We start from the raw sequence: 25,705 nt of genomic DNA, 5'->3' as shown, positions 1-25,705 counted from the left end.
ACTTGTTGATACATTTATTTCCTCCATGTTAGCACATAGAATATATTTATATACATATTGCTAGCTAAAGCATCAAAAAAAAGTCAGGAGCATAGAAAATGTTAAGCCACAATTAATAGTTTACATATAGACAGAACAGAAGATGACCTACAGGAGGTGAGAACAAATTCAACTTCACTCTGCTTTTATTCCAGCCACAAGTACAGAAATACTCTTTAAGTACACGCAGGATTTCATCTAGTACTCGTACAGGATGATGGACTCAAATACTCTGGAATAAGAGCAGTAAAAAGTTTGCTTTACAGGCGACAATCTGATCGATTTACTCACTTTCACAGCTGAAAACAGCTTCAAAAGATGCCATTTAGCTCGACTGAAGTTCCAGAAAATACAAAAAACTCGTCATTGTCATATTGCATTACTCTGAGGGAGTGCAACTTCTTTTCTTACATGAGGAGAAACAAGAAGAACAGAAAGAAAAGGAGCTGCAGATACACACACCTTTTACTCATGCAGTTAAAAACCAGATACAAACTGGAATGACATCAAAAAGTTTTCCACATAAGGAGAAAAAAAAAAAACTTTTCACACTGAAATCTTTACGGCTGGATGGACGAATATAAAAACAGTCGAAGGACGCAGGTCACGTGTGTGTGCGTGTGTGTGTGTGTGAGAACATGCGTTTATTACGGCTCGGTTAAAAACAGCACGCTGACGTATTTGGATGCGTCGAAGGTGCAGCGCTGAAACAAAAAACCAAACCGGAAACGTGCTGAAAATGACACAAACCTCAGAGCGAGCAGACGCCGCAGCCGACATGAAAACAGTTGTACATTGTACAAAACTATAGCTAACAGTCATCCAGGCCGCCGTGAACGCAGAAGAAGAAGTTTCTGAGTCCGCTCACAGCGTGCACGTGACGCAGGGAGGAGATATGGACAGGTGTATTTACATGTAGTGCAATGATGATGAAGAAAAGGAACCGTGGAGCCTGCAGAGCAGAACGTTAAAGAACGCTGTCCGGACACATTGAGGAGGGCGAGAAAGGACGAGCCGCAGCCGCACGCCGGGCGAGGAGCTGTACAACATGTTAAAGTGATGCACTTAAACGAGTTTCCAAAGAAAGACCCGGAGAGCGAAGCCTTTTACAAAGTCTGGAACGACAGCTGCTGTAAATCCTCCAACAGTGGGCTGCTTTCAGACGCACTGATGTCACTTCCTGTGGTCATCAAATCTGATTAAAACACCAAAAGCCAACGAGGAACAGATCTCCAACCTCGTCCTAAAAAGCTGCGTAAAACGTGACTAAAACCAACCGTTCGCACAAAGACATGAGGCAAACACCTTCCTGTTCAACTTCACAATAAAAGCCTTCCAAGCAAAAATGTCCCAAGTCAAGACTTCACAGTTCGTCCTCACCGCGGCCAAAACCCAAACTCTTTGAAGTCTTTGTGCGTGCACGACGGAAGCAAACAGTGCACGAATCGATCAATCAACCTGACCAATCAAATCACTGATTCATCTCGCTTTGAGGATGTGCTGCTTCTCTGTTTTAAATCACTGACTACGTTAACTGAACGTCTTTGGGCTCCAATGACATTTTCATTATTTGCGAACAAACGGACTGACGGACAGATTGATCAGGAGCGAAAAGGTCCTCTGCGACATCGTCCCACAATGCAGTGCGCAGAGGAAAAACAACTTTTCTCTTGTTGTGCCAAATGCCTGGCGGCAGCACTGCCTCTCCTGCTGGTACGAAATCAGTGACGCATGTTGATTTCTTGTAGGATTGGAACAAAGCGACAGAAAGATGTCAGAATCTTGATCCTGGACGACTTCCTGTTGCCCAGACTGGAAGAATAACTTCGTACTAACAGCAGGATGGAGCACGTGAACGCCACCTGAGCTGATGAAGGAAGGTCGGAGTTTCCTTCAAGGCCAAAAGCAGAACTTTAAGACAATGTGAGGTGAGGCGAATAAAGGCCCCGCCCACTGTGAGAGGATTTACGGCATTTCATTGGTCGAGCAACCGAAGCGTCTTCCTCCGTTCAGTCAGTGTTCATCACCGAGGAAACGAACTTTAAAAGCGTCACACTTCTCAAAGGAAATCAAAAACTGGCAATTTCATTGCCCCTTTGAAAAAGAAAGAGTCCAAGCACCATATTTACACCACCGACACTTGACATCCAGCAGAAAACTCTAGAAAAGATTCATCTGATCATTCACATTTGCATAATGTTTTATATTGGTCCATCCGTCGTCGCTGCTTATTACACACCAGACAGCTTCTGGTTCAGCTTCCTCTTTTTTCTTTTTTTTTGTTTTGTTTTAGGTTTTACCGTAATGATGAAAAAAGACAAACTATGAAACTATCAACATGCATGTAGCCTTACTGGGAGGATGAGAAAAGAAAAAGAGAAACAGGCACTGACCACCAACGACAGCATAAGCAGTGAAAGAGTCTCGACGCCTCGCTGAGAAAACGAAGAGTTCGGAGCGCCGTCGCTAGAAAAATGACACCGATGACGCTCGGAAAAATATACAGAACGTTTCAGTCTGCAGGAGGAGGGACGACTCACAACATCTCAGGTAGGTTCAGCAAAATGTTCGCTTTTTTTGGCAATATTACAAGCGTTTGGGCTGGTAAGAAAATGAAGTGTGCAAAAAACGGTCAAATCATGGAACCTCTCTAAGATCCAGCTCAGTGAAGATTGCTATACATTTCCCCGATTTAGAACTAATTAAAAACCTTTTTTAGTATCTGACTCATAAAAATTAGTCTATCAAAAAAAATGTGCATAATAATATTAATTAGAATAATAATAGTACATGGAAGATTTATTGTGTCGGCGCCTTTTAAGGCCGACCCCGTGACCCTGTTCCCAATAAGTGGCTTAAGGACGATACGATTTTAGGTAGAAATGATAAAAGGTGCTGTCCGCCGCGAGAGTTTCATGACAAAGAAAGAGCAAAACAAAATCTATTAACGTCCGTGAGCCGCGTCATCCACAATTCAACACCCGCTGCAGCTTGTTGTCACTTTTTAACAGTTTTCTCTAAGAAAGCAGAGCTGGTTGGACGCTGCCGTGGTGTTACTTTTCTGTAAGATCGACGGTGTTTGTTGCATTCGCTGTAAGAAAAGTGATTTTTTTTATAAATTCAGGTAATAAAATGTTTTCAGTTAATGCTCATCTGTTACTAAACACTTAAATAACACATTCTCCGACACGAGCTCCAAAGTTGCACTTCAGTAAAGAAAAAAAAAACAACGAAAAAAAAAATCATACCATAACTGGTTTGCTCTCGAGCAATCTGTTCACGATTCAGAGGAGAAAAATGAACCGAACACAGAAAGAAAAATCAGTACAATGGGTACATTAAATAAGAGGAACAGAAGGAGAAACAAAGAGGGAACAAATCGCTCGTTTCACGCAGAAAACATCATCGGGTCCACAAAGTGTTCAGGAAGGCAAGTAGAGAAGCAGGAGGGAGGGGTGTGTGTGTGTGTGTGTGTGTGTGTGTGTGTGTGTGTGTGTGTGTGTGTGTGTGTGTGTGTGTGTGTGTGTTGCAGACACTGACTGACAGGAGGAGGAGAGGGCGAGAGCCAATGGCGTGCTGCGTAGGGTCCGAGGGGGCGGGGCGTGTTCATCTCTTCCTGCGGCAGGTTCGTTTGTGGTCGGCGTGCCAGTGCTCCTGCTGACACTTGATGGAGCAGTACGAGGTGTTCCAGCAGCAGTGGTACATGGCCTCCTCCTCGCAGTTATAACACTGAAACGAGAGCGACAGCACACACTGAGACCGCAGCGCCACAGGAAGAGCGAGCGCCGCGAGCGACAATCACGCGAAGGTCGATATCAGCTCAAACATTCAGCTCGTGGTGGACGACAATATGGAGGCTGCTGCAAAGAACGTGGACGCTTTCTGAGAGATGCTGCTGAATGATGGCATTATGATGTCACACTGAAGCTGACCTTTGACCTTTTGATATGAAACGTCATCATTTCATCATTTTATCCCGTGAGACTTTTGTGTTACAGTTTTGTCTTAAGGAATTCTTGAGTTATGGCCCAAAAAATGTGTTGTGCAGTCATGGTGATCTTTGACCTTTTTTAAAAAAAAACATTTCCTCAGCTGACCATACAAAATGTGCCACTTCTCAGCCTTATAAATCAGTCTTTGTCGGCCATTTTGCTCAGCCTGAAAAGTGCGGTTAGGAGTCAGGAAGCGGTGTAGAGCGAGGCCTGGCGGCTCGCCGTGCTGCGGCTGGTCTGCGCAGGACTCACCCACTGCTTCTTCTTGGTCTGGGAGATGAGCTGTTTGTTCTGGGCCACCAGCTTCTTCACCTCCTCCACCAGCTCCTCTTTACACTTCTCCTTCACCTGCTTGCACTTCCTCTCCATCTCCGCCTGAGCTCCAGCCACCGCCTTGCTCACCGCCTGGCGCTTCTCCTCCTCCATCTCCGCACGCAGCTGAGGGGACAGAGACAGACAGGACACGGCGGGTTTTTAAGCGGCGCCCTCAGAGACGTCAGACCTCAACCGTCGTCGAACCTGAACGCACCTTCTCCAGAGCCTCTCTGACGACCCTCTCCGTCTCCCTCTTGTTGTCGGCCTTCATCATCTCCTTGACGTCGTTGAAGACCTTCGTGTACTTCTCGTGGCACATGTTCTGGCAGGCGCCGTCGCTGTTGGTCTGGGTGCCGCGGTGCAGCGTGCGCGGCGAGCCTCCGTTGGCCTTCTTGGTCTGCGTGGACACCGACAGCTTCTCGGGCTGCTGGGGCGCCGAGGACACAGGGATCTCCTGGCTGGAGCTGACCGCCTCCATCTCTGGCTCAGGGTCCTGGTGGAGAGGAGGGGACGGGAGACGTTTATTCATCACACATGAAGTCACATTTTTAGGTGTTGCACAAAGTCTCTGCAGCGCTCACTGAGTTAACTTTACGACAACATCACATAGATTCAAATTAACACTGGTTTCACGTTAAAACTGGCCAAAATATGAAAGTATGATTCCCAGCAGCATATAATTTCTAAGGATATAATTTATTAAAATATCTTAACTACAACCCACGTAAGTGACGCAAAATAGACAGCTGTAGTCAGACAACTACACAATATACACATTTTTGACAAAAAAACATAAAAAAGTACCTTAAATATCTGTAAAAAATCTTTCTTCTCACTTGCCAATTCATCTACAATAAACTACTATCAGTCAGCTTCAACTGAAACAGACAATAAATGAATCCAGCCGCTAACAAACGCCGTCGCCTTGGTGTGACCATGACGACGATCTCACTTACACTGGCTTCTTCTTTGGACTCGACCATTTGAGATCGGCGGCTTTTCTTGGCCTTGGGCTCCTGGCTGCCTTTGAGCTGGAAGAGGATAAAAACAAAACACAATCACATCAATTACTGCTATTTATACACATATATAACACACACAATGTGCAGTCCAGCCACCAGAGGGCACTGTTTGCTGCCGTTCCCTCTGAGTATATCAGGTTGTGTCATTTTAATGTGAAGTCAGCGGCCCTGATGTCTCTGTGTTGCTCTTTTATTCTCTTCTGTCTCCCCTGGTCTCTCTGAAGCCTTGTAGAAGTGTGATTAGAAGAAGTTTCACAGTAAACTATGTGCTGGTTTGAGGTTTGGAGCGATCTGATAGGGAGGCGAAAACCTCAGAGGAAGTTTGAACCTAACAGACTCAAGCGTGAAGGCGTGAGTGTTCAATGTGTTGTCGTATCAGAAGCTGCTTGACTTGTCTGTGAAAATTAACTAAGGAAGTTCAGATGACAGGAAGACGCAAATGAGCTCAGCAGGAAAAGCTCGACCCAATAACAACCACTCGTTCACAGCAAGCACATAAAACAGACTGGTTACAAAAATCACTTTGACAAGAAGCTTCTGTTCTTCTTGCTGCAGGTCTTCACTCGACTACTAAACCGCCAGCTGATGCTGTGGGACAAGTCGACTAGCTGTGGATAATATCGTTCATTTACAGACGTTACTGTAAAACACCTGTCTGAGAATAAATGCACAGTTTCTTAAAGAACGTGTGTAGAGTAGTTATAATGGTATTTGTACAATTAGCGTTACTCCAAATGTGCTGGAGTGTGTTCCAGTTGTTGTTTGTACTGTTCGTATGTCATCAGAGTTTAGAATTGTGGGATGGCGGCGGGGTTACAGAAGAGGTCGCTGACTGGACTGACCCCACTTACATGTCGGACCTGCTCGTTGCTGGTGGACGAGATGCTGGACTCGGCTTCGTCTGTCCGCTCCAGCCTGTCCGTCCTCCCGCTGCCCTCCTGCTGCTGCCGCTGGCTCTGTTGGTTTTGCTGGAGATGCTGGTGCGGCATGCTGGCGTCCTCCATCTTTGTTTTCCAGAAGCGGCCTTCCCTCAGGAAGCGCTGGTAGACCTCCAGCTCCTCGCACGCCTTCTTCCAGCCGTTGCTGCGCTTCACCTGCAGCTGCTGGACGCTCACCTTGATGTCCTGGATGTTGTCTGAGGGGATCCATGCTCTGGGGAAGACAAGGTGAAGAGTGCTCGAGGTTAAACAAGCAGAGCTAAAGCATTTTAATTCATTTCAAGCTCTTTTGATGGCGTCTCAGTTTGTTTTGGATGCACTGGTTTAAAGAAACTGTCGTGTTTCTGAATTAAAATAAACCTGAGATGTTCTTAAACTGATCTCAGGAGCATAAAGTTGCTCTATAAACCGTGTGTGCACCTGTGGGATCATGAAGAATGATTACAAAAATAAATAATAAAGACAGAAACAGCCTGCAACGCCGACATCCTGCTGATAAACAACCAAACAGAGACAAGATGCTGTGTGTTGCTGTGACGTGTAGCAGCTGTGCTAACCTCTGGTGCTGATGGCCGAAGAAGCGGACGTCCACCTGGTTGTCCTCCCGCTGAAGGACTTTGGCCGGCCAGTAGCCAAACCCTTTCATCTTGGCCCAAACCAAGTCGTGGCTGGGGCTCTGCCGGGGCAACACACACAAGAACAATAGACCAAAGACACTTTGCAGCTGTGTATTTCTAACTAAGAGTGGCGTCAAATACACCTGAGAGGACAGAAGACCTCTGTGAACGAAATGCTTCTGCTGAATAAGAAACAGTAACAGCTAACATCAAACTGCATTTGATCCTGAGGCGCTGCGGTTTGGCCTGTCGGAGCAGGTTTGGTTGTACTCACACAGGGATAACAGAACCAGTTGTCTGGCCGGGCGTTTGACAGGTAGAAACAGTTCTTACACAACAACAACTCATTCAACTGGAAGACAAAAGAGAGAGGGAGAGACGAGGAAGGAGGAGAGAAGAGAAAGAGAAGTTAAAAGTTTTTAACAAAACTGGACTCAACTGATCAAAGGAGACATAAAAGCCTGATTCCACTAAAACTGGGACGCTGTGTGAAAGAAATAAAACACAATGTGATCATCTGCTAACCCTCTTTGACATGCACTCAATTAAAAAGAGTCAACATGTTTAATGTTTGAGCTCATCAGCGTCAATGATTTCTGTAAATATCTGCTTATTCTTTGGGACAGGAGCAACTAAAGACTGGGAAACGTGGTAACAGGTGATAGCATCATGACTGGGTGTGAAAGGGCCATCCTGGAAAGGCTCGGTGGTTCAGGAGTTTGAACTGTGAGAGAGCAGTGGCACAAGGCTACCTCATGACATGTGTCGCTGAAGAGAAGCCGTGCGATCTCCGCCTGGTCACTGTGAACTGCAACAAACGGGAACAGACACGAGGAGTAAACAGACAGCAGTCGCCTTAAAACAAGAGTTCACATGTTTAAGTATGTGTCTAAAAGCTGCAGTCTCTTCAGTTAAATGACGCCTGGTGAAAACCAAAAATTAAGCACAACTGTAAAATATTTTAACGGATTATTTTAATATGAAATGCTCCTATTCCATGTTTATAATTCCATAACATTCCACATTTTGTCAAATCTCGAAGGTTTTTGGTACTGATCTAATTGAAATGCTACAAATCTCAGGTTTCTATCTAACACAGTTCTCGTCTTTCGAACAAATCCGCATTTAAGAGTTCTGAATTCTTCCGTTAAAGCATTTTTCCACTGCTTTGCGTCAGCGTCAACCAACTGACGTTACTCTATCAGCACTGCTGTCGAACACCGTCGGACTTCAAACTAATGCAAAGGAAACTGCGGCATGTTCGGATGTGTGCGGCTCAGACCCACCTCCATACAAGATGGCAGTGTTATGAACGATCAGCTGAGCGTCTGCTTTGAACTCCTCGAAGCTTTTATATTTCCCTTCAGACAGATTCTGAGAGAGAGAGAGAAGAGCACAAAGAGGTCTATTCACATGCTGAGCAAGTGTGTGTGTGTGTGTGTGTGTGTGTGTGTGTGTGTGTGTGTGTGTGTGTGTGTGAGGTCCAGGAGAGGGCAGTGTACATATTAACACTGACACACACACACTGATCCGGGCAGAGCTCCAGTGAGTCTGGCAGAGGCTGAGTGTGATGCACCACTGACCACAGCACAGCAGAGTCCTGCCTGACCTCTCACACACACTCACACACACACACACACACACACACACACGCACGCACGCACACACACACACACGCACACTCACGCACACACACGCACGCACACACACGCATTCAAAGTCAACCACAAGAGCTCAACTCGCCACACTCACAATGAAACAAGGGGTCACCTGGAAGACCTTAAAATCACAATTTATCTCAAAACAAACCACGATGATTGAAGACAGAATCAAAAATAAATGAAGCATTCAGCCATTCAGCATTATTGAAGTGTGAGGGGCGCCTCTCTGGGGGGGACGGGGGGACAGGGGGGACGGGGACGGATGGGGATGGTTACCTCCTGGATGTTTGAGACGTCCAGCGCGGTGTGGATCAGCCGTTTGTACATGGGATGTTTAGTGTCTTTGCCTTTCTTATTCAGGTCCACTGCCTGCAACGTAGAGGAGGGATAATGATTTAATACCACTCTATGGAGGAGGGGGGGGGGGGTGAGCTGGAGCAGTGAAGCAGGGACACATGGGAGGCTTAAAGAGAGGAGGCAATATGGAGGGTAAACGAGGAGGTTTTATAGGGAGAGAGCAAGATAAGTGGAGGAAAAGTAATGAGATTTAATACAGCTTCTATAGAGCAGAGGTTGGAGGATGAGGGGAGAGAGGAGGAGAGGCTGAAGAGGAGACGAGATGGAGATGTGACAGATGAACATAGAGAGGAAGGCTGGTGTAATGGGAGAAGACTGGGGAGGAGTAAAGGTTCCTGTGAGCAGTTAAACTAGTGGATTATTTAAAGTACACAGCAGAGGCCACAGGCGGCAGACTGGCAGTACAGAGCTGTTGTTAAAATGTATTTATCATCTAAAGAAATAAAAACGATGGACAGCAATGTGCAGCGCTGCATGAGGTGAACGTGGATAAAAACAGGCAGAAGGACACGTGAGGTTGTTCTCACCCTCTCCTTCATACGCTGGACGATGAAGCGCAGGTATTTACTCATCTCCTGTTTGTTCAGGTTCTTCTTTTTACTCCCCTGCAGGAGACGACGTGGAGACAGAGAGGAGAAGGGGAACGTTTAGTTCTGCAATATACAAAAAGGCAAGAAGGAAACACGTCATTACGGGACACACGCGCCTCAGCGTCTGCCCACCCACCCTGCAGACGACACACTGCCAGTGGGACCCTCCGTCTCTGGGCTTGAACTCCTCCGACAGACATTTGAGGTGATAAACCCGGAAGCAGTTGTCACATGTGAGGACGTCGCCCGGTAGGTGACACTCGAAGCAGTACCAGTCGTGGCTCTCTGTCTCCCACTCCTGCAGGGAAGACACAGCAGAACACAAGTTTGGGTGACCCCCCCCTCCAACCCGCCAACCATGGCAGGGGAGGAAACAACTTTCTCCATCCTCCTTCATCCTTAATTAAAGCTAGAGCTCATGTCTGCAGGTTTACAACAGCTGAATCTTCAAAGCAGCTGGTTGAGTTAAAGCTAAATACAAAAGAAGGCCGGCTGGTGTTTTTTTGTTAAAGTGGCTGCAAGGTTTACAAAAACATCACCGTTTTTTAGCTGCTGCTATTCCAACAACACGCGCCGATCGACTCCAGCTAAGGTGACCCAATGGCCCCGGATCCGCTAGCATGAACGCTGCAACTACGCACACTCTCACTCCCACCATCAAAATACACTATTTCACTGAAATTCTACACAGAGCACTCTAAATGCAAATTTAGTAAAAAATTCCCTTTCCCTACAAGTGTGAATATGGAAATACCCAAAAGTCTACCGGCATTCAGCACGAGTAAAGAAGCTGAAGCTAATTTAGACGAGTCGCTCTGGCCTTCGTGACAGCAGGTGGTGATAGCATGGAGTTCATAGCGTTTAGCCAAAGGGCCTAAAATTCAAACTGTGAACCAGCTGAGAAGATCTGGGAGGACAAACGGACGAGAATAATGAATCTGCCCCTCCATAGAAATGATGTCAAAACCCTGAAGTGTGAATACGTGTAGCTGTACGATCGTCCAACAGTGCTCGTGTCAAACCATTTTTCAATTTAAAAAGTAATGATTGTCACGGGAGAGAAGATTTCACTGACCAGCACCTATAATCCATTCCCCACATCACCAGACATGTGGGCACGTATGTCCATGTACCTCAGGTGTACTTATGTGTTCAAAAGTACACATAAGCCTTGTACAACTACACACAGGCTTGAACCACTGTGAAAAAACATCTATATAACATCCAACATAACTCTGGCCTCTTACGTTGAGTGATTTTTTCATATTTCTCAAAGCAAGTTATATTAAAAAGTACCATAAAATGTACTGGTACCTAAACGTGCGATACCACATGCACTAAAATCTGACAGCTTATTCGATGCTTTCTCTTATCCTAACACAAGCAGTATTCCTGTCGTATACTAATTTCCATTAAGGGGTTCAAGTGAAGGGCACGGCGGCGGGAAGCAGGCCCACGAGCCGCTAAAAATTCAACTACACATCAACCTGTCAAGAGTCCAACTCCTCCCACTCACAGTCTGGACCGGCTCAGTCGGGGAGAGCAGGAGAGTCGTGACTGAGTGCCGCTCAATGAAAGCTAGAAAAAAAACTGCACTTCAGTCTCTAACCTAATTTTTTCTCCATGTGTTCATGTACTGCAGGCTGGGTATGAACTGGAGGACGAGGACTAGATTCAAAACCACAGTGATGATCAGGTAGAAGTGGACTAGTGGTTGCTCATTGTTGTGGTTTTGATCACAGAAGAACATCCTCCTGAATAATCCTCATTACACCGTCTTAAACCAACTCTGGAGACTGGAGAGGTGTACGGCTGAAACGAGCCCAAACATAACCATAAATAGTCATGAGGACAAAAGGAGTGAGGACAGCTTTGACGTCCACGCTGCCAGTGTGGCTGCGACACCAAAGACCTGATCAGAAGCAGGAGCTGCCAGGGGGAAGCACTCTACACTCTGAAATCCAGGGGTTCCCTACGAAGGGTGATCTACAACGGCTGGACGTGACCAGAATCAAATGACCCTTAACCTTTCACCACCCACAGCACGCTCACCCAGACACATAATCACATACTTCCTTGAAATTGGGTCACTGTGGTTGTTTTTGAAAAAGAACGTCTGTAGGCACAGTGTAAACCTCAAACCTTAAAACACACCGTCACCCTACCGACAAAGCAGTCCACTTATTGAATAAATCCTTTAAACCCGACATTCAGAGCAAAGCCCGACAGATACAGTCTTACTTGGTGCCAATACAACTAACGATACGGTTAAACAACCCTTTCAACAAAGATTCCTTTGATTTAAATTCTTAAAAAAAAAAACCATTTCCATGAGGTGAAGAGGGAAAGATTTTACATCTCGGTGCCCTCTGGTGGACAAACTATGTAATAACAACAACGTTTCTAAATTCCTCAAACGGACATGTCTATCACCTGACATTAAAGCTGACAGTAATCTGCGATAAACTGACTCATAAATTGGCCAGTATGTGGTCACGTAAAGGAGTTTTTAAGCCGTTAGTTTTTAAGTCCTGACAAAAAACACAAAACTTCTTTAAGCTGGAATTCAGCAGAAATAGCAGAGCAAAGAAAATGCTCTTCTGGGAACGTCCTTGATGCACAAACGATGCAGCTTGATTTGAGGACCGCTGCTTTTTCAGCCATTCTTCGGTTCATTCGCATTCGTGATGATGCTTGGATCACATTCTCACTCCCAAGATTTATCTGGGAATAACCGCGTTCAGAGCAACCGCTGTGCTCACATATGAGCAGAAGGGGGTTGACAATTAAAGCCCATGTAGATGTGGACATGCTCTGAAATCCATCCACAGATTCCTCAAAAGACTTTTTTAGCGAGCAGGAGACTCTTCACCCACACAAACACTTGACGGTATAGAAACAGTCCTTGAGTTCTGGCGAATGTCAACAGGCACTTCACTATTGTTGGGCCGCCTGATGAAAGACAAGTGGCTGACTTCAAAAGGCTGAAGTTCTCAGAGCCAAGGACAGTCTGCGGCTTCAGCACAGTGAATTTCGACAGGAGCGCGGACAGAATTGGACCCAATCATGACAGATATTATACAGCGACATAATGTTTGAGTACCAGAGAGGCAAACAACACTGAGCGTTGAAATCACAGCAGAACAGGATGTTTTTAGAGGATATTCTGATAAAACTGTGTTGAACTGAAGTTCAAAAATATTTAAGCCCTCTGGTTTGGCAGCAAAATCTGAAAAAACCTCCAAAACAAAGCCAGTTTTTGGTTACAAATCACAGACTTCTCTGAACATCTGTGAAATACCTCTGTGTTTTTTGGAGGGAGAAATGGGCCTTCACCAGAAGCTGCCAACAAAGGCAGGGACTTGGATAGTGATAGAGGAGGAGTCCATCCTCCCGCTGCCTTCCAGCTCTGGTTAACAGCTCTGCACCGTCAAGCTGGGACACGCCAGCGAGCCGAGCGAGGCTGAGCAGCAGGGTTAGCGTGCCTTCTAACGACCCACACGAAGCTACCCCAGGATTCATCTCCACCTCGTGCTTCTTTTAGATCTGGCTTCTCCTGTGGTCTGACACGTTCTTATGATCCATGTGAGGTGTCACAACTGAAACTACACTTCTGCAGATTTTCAACTTGCAAAACTTCTTTTCACACGCTAGTTTCATGGCCAAATTTCAAGATTTAAGCCGGTGTTTGCACGACAAATGAGCCATATGACTTCATGGATGCATAATCAAACTCAAAACTATACCATATATATGTAGTTTTCAATACATATCACTTAAGGTTATGCAAGGGCAATATGGAATATGGTAAATCAAAACATATGGTAATATAACAGATGTATTCCTAATGGGTAAAACCACCAAACATGAATGTCTGTTCTGGCTTATTCAGCAAATTAAATACAAATCAAAGTACTAATGTAAATCATCAAAAATCAAAGTCCAGTATTACCATAAAGCAGTCCTGCTCAGTGATTTGCAACATTGCCTATGGTGTTAGAGGAAAAGACAAAACGGGATGGTAAAATATGTGACAGTACAACGTATTCATACATTCAGATTGTCTCGCAGCATGTATTCTCCTATCACCCACCCGATTTCAGGATTTCCAGGAAACTGAGATGGTAAGATCCTGATGCATTTACTTTGTGAAATGGCACCTCTCACTCTTTCCCCAATACTTTTTTTTCATGAGTGTATAAATCGTTTATGATGTTAGTGGAGGCAGTGCCCCACCTCCATCATGAAACATCAGTGGAAATAACTACCTGTGTTCAATAACTACCAGATGAACTCATCTGAGAGCATCATCAAAAAAAGTTTCTAAAAACAAAGTAAAATCACTGAAAAGGGTGTAAAGATGAATACAGTGTTTGGACAAGGATTTGTCAAAGTGATGGGTTAGTAAATTAAATGAAATAATGTGCATTTGGACTCTCTTTCATAGTGTTTAAGTCATTGCTGTCAAAGTGCATCAACACATCATATCATGTTTGTCATCATGCATCACATGTGCGCATATTAAAATGACTTTAACCACCAAACGTTCAAAGTATCAACAAAGCATCCAGCTGCTTTTTTTTAATGAAAGTCTACATGTGCAGATTCAGGGCATGAATTCACAGATAAAAGTAATCATTTTGGGCAAACCTGGATTTAATCCAATCTGACTTGAGGCAGTGCATTTGAAAGTTGATTTCAACAATCTGACGGTGCTGCTTTTGAATGTCGTGATCAGTGTGTAAATGTGCGGTTATCTGTTTGAGGAGTAAATGTTCCTGAAGTCAACACAAGGACACTGCATACGCCAGCTGGATTGAATCCAGGCACCTGAGGAGGGAGAACTGCCTACGTCTAACAGCTGCTTTACAGTGTTTCTCACATTCACATCTGTCCACTGAGTGATGGCTAACCTGGCAGAACCAGTGGGCTGTGTTACTAGCAGCAGGCATGGAGAAAACTAAAGAGCACAACCACACAAACCACAACCACCCTTCCTTCCCTCTCCCCACCTCCACTTTCTTTCACCAATTAAATGAAGAAAAAAGGAAAACAAGCATGCCAGACAGAAGTTAAGAGCACGGCAAAACACCCCCCCCCCCCCCCACCCCCCCGCCCCCTGAGGAGAACTACAACTACCAAGACCAAAATACTACAAACGCACAGAGGCTTGCTACCAACCTGCGGCTATGCTAGTATTGCTTGTCGTGTCACACTGAAATGTGATTCAATTAGGCAAACACTGATTACTGTTCAAGCTGTAATTTACACTTGACTCTGACTGGCGGTGTCTGAACGCCAGGGAGCGGACACAGCTTCGAGCTGCACCCAGTGAGTGTTTGTGTTTTTAAAACAAGCAACGGCACATCTGTAGATAAGTAGCGAGCACACATTTCATCAAGATCACTGATCACTTCCACAAGAAATTTGGCCACGTAGACACAGCGCTGCAACGGACTTTCATGAAGCTTTTTACAGTGGAACTGAATGACAGCAAGTAGCTTCTGGCAGTATGTTTAATACTGTAGTGTAGGCAAGCATGAAATTTCAAAATGGAAACCTGGTATGTTTTCAGCTTCCACCTTGTGTGATCATTTCATTTAAGGTGCAGCGAGCAGACTCAATCACGAGCGTTACAGAGTGCAAGACGACTGAATTTCTCGCCACAGGCACCGAAGCCTTTCCATTTAATTTTAATACAGCCTACAACTTTTGCACTAACCAGAACATGCTGTATGCTGTTGAGTTTTTCTGCAACCTGCATAAAAAGATTCACTCAAATCCCTGACTGCACTGCATGTGGCAGAGCCGATTTCTCACAGAATGATGTTAGTTGAGAGGGGGGAAAAATGAAGTGATCGAATGAAGAACAAACCCTGAGTCTGAGAATAACAATGCAGCCCTTACCTTGCTTCCCTCGGCTTTCGGCTCCTGTGATTGCAAGTGATTCAGAGAGTAGTGTTTAAAAGTCCTGCTGCTAAAACAACCTGAGCTCCGCTGGACAACAGCGAAATGTCTTGAGGGACCAACAGATTTTAAGAACAGATCATGTAAATGTTTTCACCACACGGTACAGACAGACCCCTGTCTGGATTGCTTTGGATGCAAAGATCGCATCCACGAAATGTACCACGAGTCAATAATAACTGGTACATGTTTTGTGTCTGAGCATGTGCAAGTCAAGGGGCTGACTGGTGCATGTTACAGCTAATAAAAGAAGCTTAGTTTCCAATTCTAATATTACTATTCTGTCACGAATCAGATCAGTTATTTCTGATTTTCCTGCATGGTATTTCCAGCTCACAAATCACTGATGACGCTCTTGTGGTTAAATGGGTAAAGCATAACAGATAGCGCCCAGGTGTTGGCATCCTGGTGCAAAAAGCACCAAGATTAAAGCAGCCACCAGACACATGTTCGTGCCAGTTGCACAGTAATCCATTAAGTGCTCTTTCCATTACAAATGGTCAAAGATGTCGTGATTCACCCCAGGTAGTGCTGATACACTGTGAAATGACACAGAGTGCGGCTCTAGTGTGACAGAGACACGAAAAAGCATCAGTACACTGTGAGCCGTTCCTCATAACTAACGAGGGAAATAAGAGGATATGAAAACAGGGAAAAGAGAAAAATATCAATATGGCATTGCTGCACAGCAGAGGGCTGCCGAGCAAGTCAAAGATGACGCAGGCTATTGAGAAATAAAGTGAAAATTGTGTGTGGTTTGGTGAGTTTAATGGTTGGTTGCACAGTTTGGGCAAAAATATCTCCTGTTTGGATCTTATTTCATCATCCTTGATCATTAACAACAGTAATATTTGCTTCATGTGATGCCTGCATGCTGTGACTCTGCTAACGCTGCGTTCACACTGCGAGCAACTTGACAGATGGGTGGTTGTACCCTGATCCTACAGTCTGTGTGGTGGTCTCAAACAGGGCTGCCGTGATAAGTTCAACACTGCGAATGCTAAGTTCACTAAAGGACGAGAACATCCGCCCACGTGTCTGCTGCACTGTAGCCCTCTTTGCATTGCAAATGGTAAATGTGATTTTTATTCTAAGCATGTACAACATTTACTGCATTTGTCTATTTTTTCTGACATGTATCTCACTTATAAACTGAGGAGGTGATCTGCAATGAGGAAACTAAACCAATGGAAAAATAAGTCTATTCGATTAGAAACGTTCACTTCAAATTCACTTGACAATTACACGGAAACGCGGCTGGTGACGCAGCTACTCTGCAGGCACTGCTTTGGACAAATGAATCTATTCATTATTATGACCTCCCAACAATCAGTCTACAGCTGCTTTAATAACCCAATGAATTGCTGATCTTTGAAGCTAAAATGTGAGATTTTGTTCATCAAACGACTGAATTGTAGCAGAGTTAACATCTTTAAGCAGCTTTAATCCTCACTAATAAAGGTTTTCAAACTGCATCATGAAAACACATTATGTTGGCCATAACACGTTGGTAAAGGCCAGAAGTTGTTAATTAGCTGTTACTAAACTTTAAGTTTCCTTCAGCATTCAGAGTTTTCCTAAAAATGTTGCCCACAGTGTGAACACAGAGGCACCAACAGAATCCTACTATAAACCAGGAGACAAACCAGATATGTACCAACATAAAAAGGATGAATTTGCACATTTTTGGCAACCAGTAACGCAGATTCTAGAAAAAGGATTCACTGTTCACGCTTCCCCGTGTTCGGAACCTGTTCGACTTACCATCTCGTCCCCGGGCAGCCAGTATCCCTCCTGCTCGATGCCGGCCTTGGAGCCCTTGCAGCCAACAGTCAGAGTCTCCACAACGAGGCCGTCTTTCACAGCCAAGCTCAGCTGTCTGGCAGTCTCCTTAGGGTGCATGCCAAACACACGGCTCAGGTACCTGGGCAGGTGGAGGTTGAGATGTAATTGAGCAATGTGTGACAGCAGCTGTGATGATGGTAGCCATTTTCCAAATTAACTGGAGGTGGAGACCTACAATGTGGATTAGTGCTGCTGTTGAAGAAGTGAAAATTTCAACGGTTGTTTATGAGTCAAGTGGAGCCTCCGGAGATCAGCTTTATTAACTGCACACACAATCAGAGAGCGTGCATTTCTTACTGTGGTATTAAATTACTTGCCTCTCAGATCTGTAATTTTCCACAGACAATACCCCAATGCTCCATAAATTATATTCATGCCACCCAAGAAACAGATCAGAGCACGTGGTTCAAAATCCAAAATCACAAGCAGAGACAGACAGTCTTCCTCATCTATTTCCTCCTCTAACGCTCCCCCGTTTTCCAGTTTGGGACACTTGATTCCTGCAGCTGCCTGCTGACGGGCAGCGAGCCTCCCTGAATAAGGTCACGTATCTTCGACTGTGGCAGACAGCCAATAAGTAGTACAAGTCAGCGGGGAATCAGGTGAGAGTCTTGCTCCTGAGGTACAATGGAGAGGCTTACAGTGCGTCTGTGAGGTGAACACAAGTCGGACAGGATTACCTAAACCAAAGGCTCGGACACCAAGACGCCAGGGAGACCTGACGAGGATCCACCAGAAAAAGCAAAGGAAGGACTTTTAGATGTATAGCAATTAAGGGGATTGACACGAACGCCTACATTCCTTCTGATAATATTGAGATTTAATCATTTAGTTGGTAAAAATGCAAGAAAACAAATATGCCGATCGCGAGTGGCACTGCTTGCTTTTTTAACACAGTTTAATAAAAAAAATGGATTCATTCAATGTTTGCCATTTGTGCTTAAAATGTGAAAGATTAACAAAACAGTTGCTGATTAATTTTCTGTTAAATCCACAAATCATTTCGGCTCTCATCACTGATGATGTCTGACTCATTCCTGTGTACTGCTTTCATTTATTTGCACAAAAATTAAATCAAATTACATCTTTTTTGTCTCCTTGTGGTTCATTTTTCCAGATGCTTGCGTTTTGAGTGACGGGGCGTTAAGTGTACCTTTGGCTGCTCTACTTTTTATTAACCGACTGAACATTTTGACTATAAAATTCCACAAACTTTACAGCCAGTTAAACACATACCAGGCTGTGTTAAGTAGCAACTAGCTTGGTTAATGATGAACTAATTGATTTCAAGCAGCCTGACTGCTGCGCCTGTGAACCTGCAGCTTCCAGCCATGTGAGCGAGGCCATCTCGCTGACTTTAGTCAGCTACAGTGGGACTGCACAGGGTGGAGGTGCGGGGGGGAGGGTGGGTGTGTGCGGGAGAGCCGGGGCTGTCCGTCGCATGCCACTGCTTAGTGTTGCCATGACAACAGCCGCTCGCCGCTGGTATTCATTTGGCGAGCGGCCAGCGCCAAGGTGCTCGCCAACTTGCCGTACGAGACGTGCTAAGCGCCTTGTTTAGTCTCTGCTCCATCCGCCGACCGAAAGGGAAGACTGATCCGAGGTCTGCTGTGGATGATTTGTAATCAATTTGCACAGTTTGAGCGATGTCAGATTCCCTCCAGAGATAAAACAATCGTGGTTGAAGCATCATGAAGCCAATCTGCTGTAGACTGGATATCCAGGCCCAGTTTCTACTGGGGGTGCTGCAGCTCAGGCCAGCAGACTTCACGGAAAGAATGGCAATGAGTGAAAAGCAGGAGCAGGTGGAGAATGTCAATCACATTATTGATCGTTACCTGGTTCGGTACTGAGTGAAAACACAGTTTACCTACTGTAACAACACTGCCAAACAATGGTGTGATTTATTAGATAGTCATTTGCAGAAAACTAATCAGCAACTGATGATTGATTAATCACTCAAATCATTTATCAAGCAAAGCACCAAAGATTCTGCTTCCAGCTTCTGAAATGTGAGTTTTCACTACTTTTCTCTTTGTGTCACAGCAAACTGAACATGAGGTTTGGACTGTTGGTTGAACAAAAACCAACAAAAAGAGCACTTTGTGGTCAGAGAAGTTGTGCTCAGCATTTTCCAATATTTTCTAAAAGTTTACATAGTGATCCAATAATAGATTAAATCAGGGTTGGGGTCCCTCCAGCCAAGGCAATTCAAAAAAACAAAAAAAGTTTTTTTTCAGCAATAAAGAAAACAACATAGAACAGAAGGGTAACATGTTTTTCTGAGCGGTCCCTGAATGCAGCACACATGGAAGGGGTGATCACGTCAATGCATCATGCCTCCTGTCAACAAAATGTATGTAGATGTGTAATGTCACAGGGTCCTAGAGAAATGGACAATATTTTTTTGTTGTTGAAGAAAAACGATAAGTGTGTCTAAGTTAGTTTATGGGGACGAGCTCGCGGTGATGAAAATGGCGAATTACCTAAACCAAAGAGTCATCACAGCTACAAACATGCTAACCTGGATGAGCTGCAGGACAAAATGAACGCTCTCTGGCGGAGTTTGGGCGTCCGTCAAGTAGCTTTCACAGACCACTTTCTGACAGAGACAGTGTCCTGCAGGCAGGTTTGTGGTGTGCAAGCTAACAGCAAAGAAGCTGAAGCCTCATTCAGATGGAGAATTTGTGAAGGAGAGCCTTGTTGCTGCTGCAGAGCTGCGAGCACAAGTGTCAGTTGTCTGGAAAAATTCATAGAGATGAAGGAAAACCTGATGTGGTAACTCAGTGATAGGAGGTGTCTGTGTGATTTGCTTAATTTACTGTAAAGCTAAAGAGGAAACACTGAGCATGTTCCTGCAAAAGCTGCTGTGACGTCTGGATCTGCTGCTGAGTGAAAACTCCTTCAGGCTTTTGGTGAGAGGTTTCAGGACACGAAGAGTCAACACAACGACCTGAATGCATTTACTGTTTAATGTGAACCAGCTGATGTTTCTGACAACCTACAACATGACATCACTGAGCTGCGCAGCAACGACCTGCTGCTAAGAGCAGCTCTGTTCAAACCTGTCAAAGACTCAAGACCGACCGACCCAAATCTGGAGCGAGCTCCAAGCAGCCTCATCATCATCATCACCACCATCTGACATCAGACGCCTCATCAAAGAGAAGCAGTTCGAGTCAACACAGAGATCAGTGTGATTTATATGTTAAATAATTGAGTATGGGCAGGGGGCACCGCCTCCACCTTTATCACCTATACACCTTATATCTAAAAGATCTGCAGACACATAATTAGATAAAAACCTCAGGAAATGATTCATGTAACACAACATGTCTACGTGCGGTAGGTTCAAGTGATTACATGTCTGTGTGTGGAGCTGTTTTCTGCCCTCATGTCATGACCACACTACTTTGAATCATCTGAAACCCTTTGAATGGGGGGCTTTTAGCGACTTGTATATTGTCTGTGTGGAGTAATGCATTGCTTTCACCAAAATAAGCACAGAAATACGACCAGTGTTATATTTAGCCATGTATTAGTTATATTAAAAATAACGCTGTCTTCTATAGCCTTAGAATATCCTGATCTCTAACAGGGATTTTACTGATGAGCTTTATCAGACGAGCTTTTCTAACTTGCATATCTCAGGCAACAGATCTTTTAATTTGAGCAGCTGTCTGCATAGATTGGCTCTTTGCGGGCTCACGCCTCTGCTGCGCCTCACCTGTTACGTTTATTTACTCTAAGGCACTGAATAAACACATTTATCTACTATTTGACCTAGGTGGAGCAGTCTGCTGCTCACTGGACACACACACACACACACACACACACACACACACACACACACACACACACACACACACACACACACACACACACACACACACACACACACACACACACACACACACACTTTCAAATTCAACCACAAGATCTCAATCAACCACACTCCCACTGAAACGAGGTGTGACCAATAAGAGCTCAAACCTTAATCACAACAAATTCATCTAAAACAACAGCCCACGTTTCCCATCATGCTGTGCTTGACTGAGTAGTTTGTCAAGGTAAGGGAAAGGCAATATATAACGACTTGTTGTAATGCGTCCATCATGCTGTGCTTGACTGAGTAGTTTGCTATCACCCCCTCACCCTTCTCCATGTTTCCTGTCACTTTATAATGTGCAACAAAAAAGCAAAACGCAGTCAGTCTGAAAACTGTTTGCACTGAGGTCTGTGGATTATACAGAGTAATGGGGACATTGTTTATAGGAGGACACTAAACACTAAATCCCATTGATCTCATCTGTGCCGGGTGCTTAAATAAAACTCAGACACTGTAAAAATCTCAGAAGATAAAATAAGAGCGGCCTGCAGTGAAAATTTAAATGTGTGATGTGAACTTTACTCAAAAGACAGGCCCAGACAAAGATTTGCATCATAATGTCTGTCTCATCTGTGGTGAACTTACTTGGAGATCCTGTCCATGTTTGCAATTTGTTTCTGGTTGCGGATGACCTCGATGGCCGCCCACACATACTGGACCACCTTGGGGTCTGCCTGCCTCTTCTTCACCACGCGTGACATGACTTCCTTATTCATCTCAACTGTGGGAAATATGGGCAAATATAAATCAGCATATGTATCTTTTTTTTGTTCTCTGAATGAAAACTAGGTTTACGTATACCTGAGCTGCCGTACAACCTCATGAGAGGCCACATTCTTAATAGTAAGGTAGTGAAAACACAACATTATACACTAATGAAAACAATCTTATGAGTATTATAGTCCATTTCAGCCATATTCTGCCAATGTATTCCCCTAAATCTTACACAGTGGTACTATAAATAAATTACATGTGCAAAAAAAAGTTCTTTCAGTCTTTATAAACATTATTTTATAGTCAGAAAATCTTAATTATTAGTTTAGAAAGTACAAACACTCCTATATTTCACAATATATTCAGAGTTTAATTCCACACAAGCATGATTATCAGCAATATGAGATCATTTCCAAGCCGAGAAGCACAAGTTTAGGTTGTGCAGACTCAGAGCAGCTGAACAGCAGACTGTTTTCCTTCCAATTGATTTGTGCAGGACGAGAATACACGGTGGACAGCAGGGACAACAAGTGAGCACAAAGACAAAAGACTGAGCAGAACCATAACAATCCCATGTGACTGTCTTTCAAGACATGACTGACCATTAAGACCATTAACATGATCTGGTAAAAATTCAGCCATTAGAGACTTGACAAATTGCCATATCATAGAGGTGCTTGTCATTGTCCAAACACTCATACAGCATTGTAATATATGCATCATGTAATAAAACAGCCACGTTTGGCCATAAAGCACAAGGACTAAGGATATTCTGCAAGTAACAAACCAGTTGTCTTCAAGACTATTTGACACAGCTCCGTTCTTTACATGTTGGTCACTGTAAACAAGAGTATCTGTCCAGACTTGCTGAGGATGGCTAACTCTGAAGACAACTCCTTCCATCATCATCCTAATTGAGCTCTCGGCTTCAGGGAGAAAAAACTCCTAGATTCCTAGGAGCCTAGGTTATTTCATGGTTTCTAAAATGTTATCCTTTTGGATTAAGTCATTTCCTCTAATCTAGAAAAAGATCCTTTACTAAACATCCTCAACTCGTAAGAATCAATGGTAAATGTGACTTGATACTGATTACATATGAGTGGAGAAATATGTATATCATGCCTTGTTGTCACAAGGAAGACATTCTTAATACCTCAGATCATTTGCCTCTGTGCCATGTGGACATCAAAACAAGTATCAGAAAATGTCAGAGGGAACTTGACAAGGAAGGAAGGTCTTATAGACCTTCAAAGGCTCTGGATAATGCTGGTTTGCCTCCTCACTGTGGCGCACAGGCCTGGTCTTCCCCGCATATCTTGAGAAATTCAAATCCAATTTTATGCGGTCCTCCTCTTAACCATCCGTGAAACTTAAGATGTCACTTTCATAAATCACAGCCAAAAGCTAACCATAGCAGCGCTTAGAGCCACACAGAGGAAGATTCTTGGCTTTAGCGCACTTTGTGGCAGAGGAGGCTGCGACAGATGTCGAGAGAGGATGTTCATCTTCACACTTATCTCATGAGAGTATGAACTGCGGTTTCAAATCAACACATTTAGTGTTGAGAGCCAATAAGCAAATTACCCAAAATAAATGGAAATGAAGCTCAAAACAAAGCATTTGATCAGCAAACAGGTAAAATATACTGAAATATAGTGCTTCATATTTTGGTCATGATGAGGGATGTGATAGTGTGTGCTATAATCATCTCCTTCAACGCAGTATTTCATATTTCTGCTCCACTTCATACTGGCCAGACTAGATCTGAGTCTGGCTTAAAGTGCACAAACATCAATGATGAATTTGAGATTAAGGTTGAAGTCACAATCACCTAAAGCAGTGACTGCATCATCTGGACTTTTCTAAATGTGACTGAAACGTCTGTTTCTACCGGATTTCTGTGCCTATCTGTTCATTAAGAATCAATTTTTTTCTTTATGACTTCACAAATTATGAGATGGGGTGTTGGAAAATGACAAAAATCAAGGAGAAGCTTTACAGAAAAGTTAACTACAAATGTGTGCATTGCTGAATGCAAAAATGTGGTTTCCAGGAGGTGCAACAGGATTTTGACACTCATGTCACAACATGAAAGGCTTTGCAGTGTCTGTCCATAAAGCAAAAGTGGTATCAATGCTGGTAATGGTATGATTACTTGGAGCAGTGTTTATTCTGACTTTCATGTCAGGGTGAACATTATGCTCTGCTGGACTAAGCGGCGACCTCGAGCAGATGTAGAATTTAAAAAAAGGAACCTAGGATTAGAAATCTAGTAGTTTCACAGGCATGGCAGCATCTCCACACGGCTGAAGGAGGAACAGAGAATGGACACAGTGAGCTGACAGTGAGTAACGTGAGCTGCCCTATTCTGTTTCGAGTGCAGCAGGTGTGAACGAGGGCCACCTGTGCCATAATACCAAGGCAGCATGGCCACTCCGGCTCTCCCTCCTCCATATGCGCCTGCTGTGCTGGCATGTTCACAGCAGAGCCACCACCTCTGCCAGCCTGCACCTCTGTCTCCAGAGAGCTCACATTACATGATGACAGGACGGTGGTTCAGCACGCCAACGTGCTCCCAATCAATTAGGTACGGTGTGCGACACTGGAGGCCAATTAGAAGACAGCCAACACAGGTTGAGAAGATTCTGTGGCTCTCGGGGTAAACAAAGAGACCACCCAGCTTTTGTTCCCTCTTTAGCAAACCTGACAGCTCCTCCTACCGCAGCTTCAAATCAACACTCATCCCCGCTGGTTATGATATCAATACAATCAACTGTGACAGTCGCACAGGTTTGAAGGATGCAGTGCTGTCCTAAGGTTTTAGCATCAGCCATTCACCGTTAGCCGGCTAATGGCAAACTGATTGACACCGATATCAGGAGAGCAAATGGGCCGTTCTATGACATAAGGTCTGGCTGATCGCACTGTATTTAAAAACTCAACATCAAGTCCAGCAATGAAACGGCAGCATAAATAGCACTCGTAAATTTGGCAACAAAGAGGTAGCAGTGGAGGCCACGGGCATTTCCATTCAAGAAGCTGAATTTAGCTACTAGCAGGCTAGCTAACATCCAAACCAAAGCTTGTCAAGACAGAAAGACCGATTTAACTTGTTCTAAATAACTTATACCAGCCTACTCACATTGCCTATGAGTTGAACGCTAACATAAAACCCCGAACAAGGACGTAAAATTAATGGCTGGCTGCCAAGCAGGCTATCGTGGCGACTTAATTTTTGTTAGCGACGCTAGTAAACTGTTACGTAGCTAACCATAGCTGGTTGGTTGGTTGGTAACCCTAAGCTAGCCAACTTGTCAGCTAACCTAGACAGGATTCACAACCAAAGCGGCAAGCTGGTAGTATTTCTAGTACACACGAAGCTCTATAAGCCGTCACAAAAGGGCGAAACATAGTCGGCTAACTACCTACCTATTCGTTTGTTTTGGACGGCGCCATGTTCACAATCCTCCATCACGGGATAGGACAGGCAGCTACGGCTAAGCTAACGGTGCTAGCGCCTCTACTTGCTGGCTAGCTAGCCGCAGTGTTGTCATTGAGCGTGTGCCATTTTCCTAAGAATAAAAATCAAACTCACCTTTGCTACAGTGTCGCTAACATACAGCGCTGCAGGAAATCCGCGGAGGATTGAACGCGAAGAAGCTTACATTAGTATTTTTCGGGCTAGTTGACGCTGTGGATGGTTGTTTGTGTCCAGCTGGCCACAGTACAGCAGCGCTGGGCTGGGAGGTAAACACAGAC

At 44.4% G+C, this 25,705-nt stretch overlaps 1 protein-coding gene across 5 annotated transcripts; it reads right to left on the bottom strand.

The window, feature by feature from the left end:
- zmynd11 (zinc finger, MYND-type containing 11) lies at window positions 1-25,705 on the bottom strand. Of its 5 annotated transcripts, none has more exons than XM_070973572.1 (17): window positions 25,542-25,685; window positions 21,818-21,953; window positions 17,263-17,422; window positions 15,439-15,462; window positions 13,484-13,519; window positions 9,668-9,829; window positions 9,469-9,546; window positions 8,861-8,953; window positions 8,210-8,297; window positions 7,676-7,731; window positions 7,198-7,275; window positions 6,864-6,982; window positions 6,220-6,520; window positions 5,303-5,377; window positions 4,561-4,839; window positions 4,284-4,469; window positions 1-3,768 (listed from the first exon to the last, which is right to left on the bottom strand). In XM_070973572.1, exons 2-17 carry the CDS (start codon window positions 21,946-21,948, stop codon window positions 3,646-3,648), a joined length of 1,989 nt encoding a protein of 662 aa, XP_070829673.1. In that variant the 5' UTR covers window positions 21,949-21,953; window positions 25,542-25,685; the 3' UTR covers window positions 1-3,645. The 5 variants fall into 5 exon arrangements, with proteins under 5 accessions (XP_070829673.1, XP_070829674.1, XP_070829675.1 ...); XM_070973573.1 differs by having other exon boundaries at window positions 6,229-6,520; XM_070973574.1 differs by lacking the exon at window positions 13,484-13,519.

This window comes from Chaetodon trifascialis, chromosome 11, assembly GCF_039877785.1.
Source record: "Chaetodon trifascialis isolate fChaTrf1 chromosome 11, fChaTrf1.hap1, whole genome shotgun sequence".
Taxonomy (NCBI): domain Eukaryota; kingdom Metazoa; phylum Chordata; class Actinopteri; order Chaetodontiformes; family Chaetodontidae; genus Chaetodon; species Chaetodon trifascialis.
The sequence above is the reverse complement of the archived record's forward strand: the minus strand, read 5'-3'. Positions and strand labels throughout refer to the sequence as shown.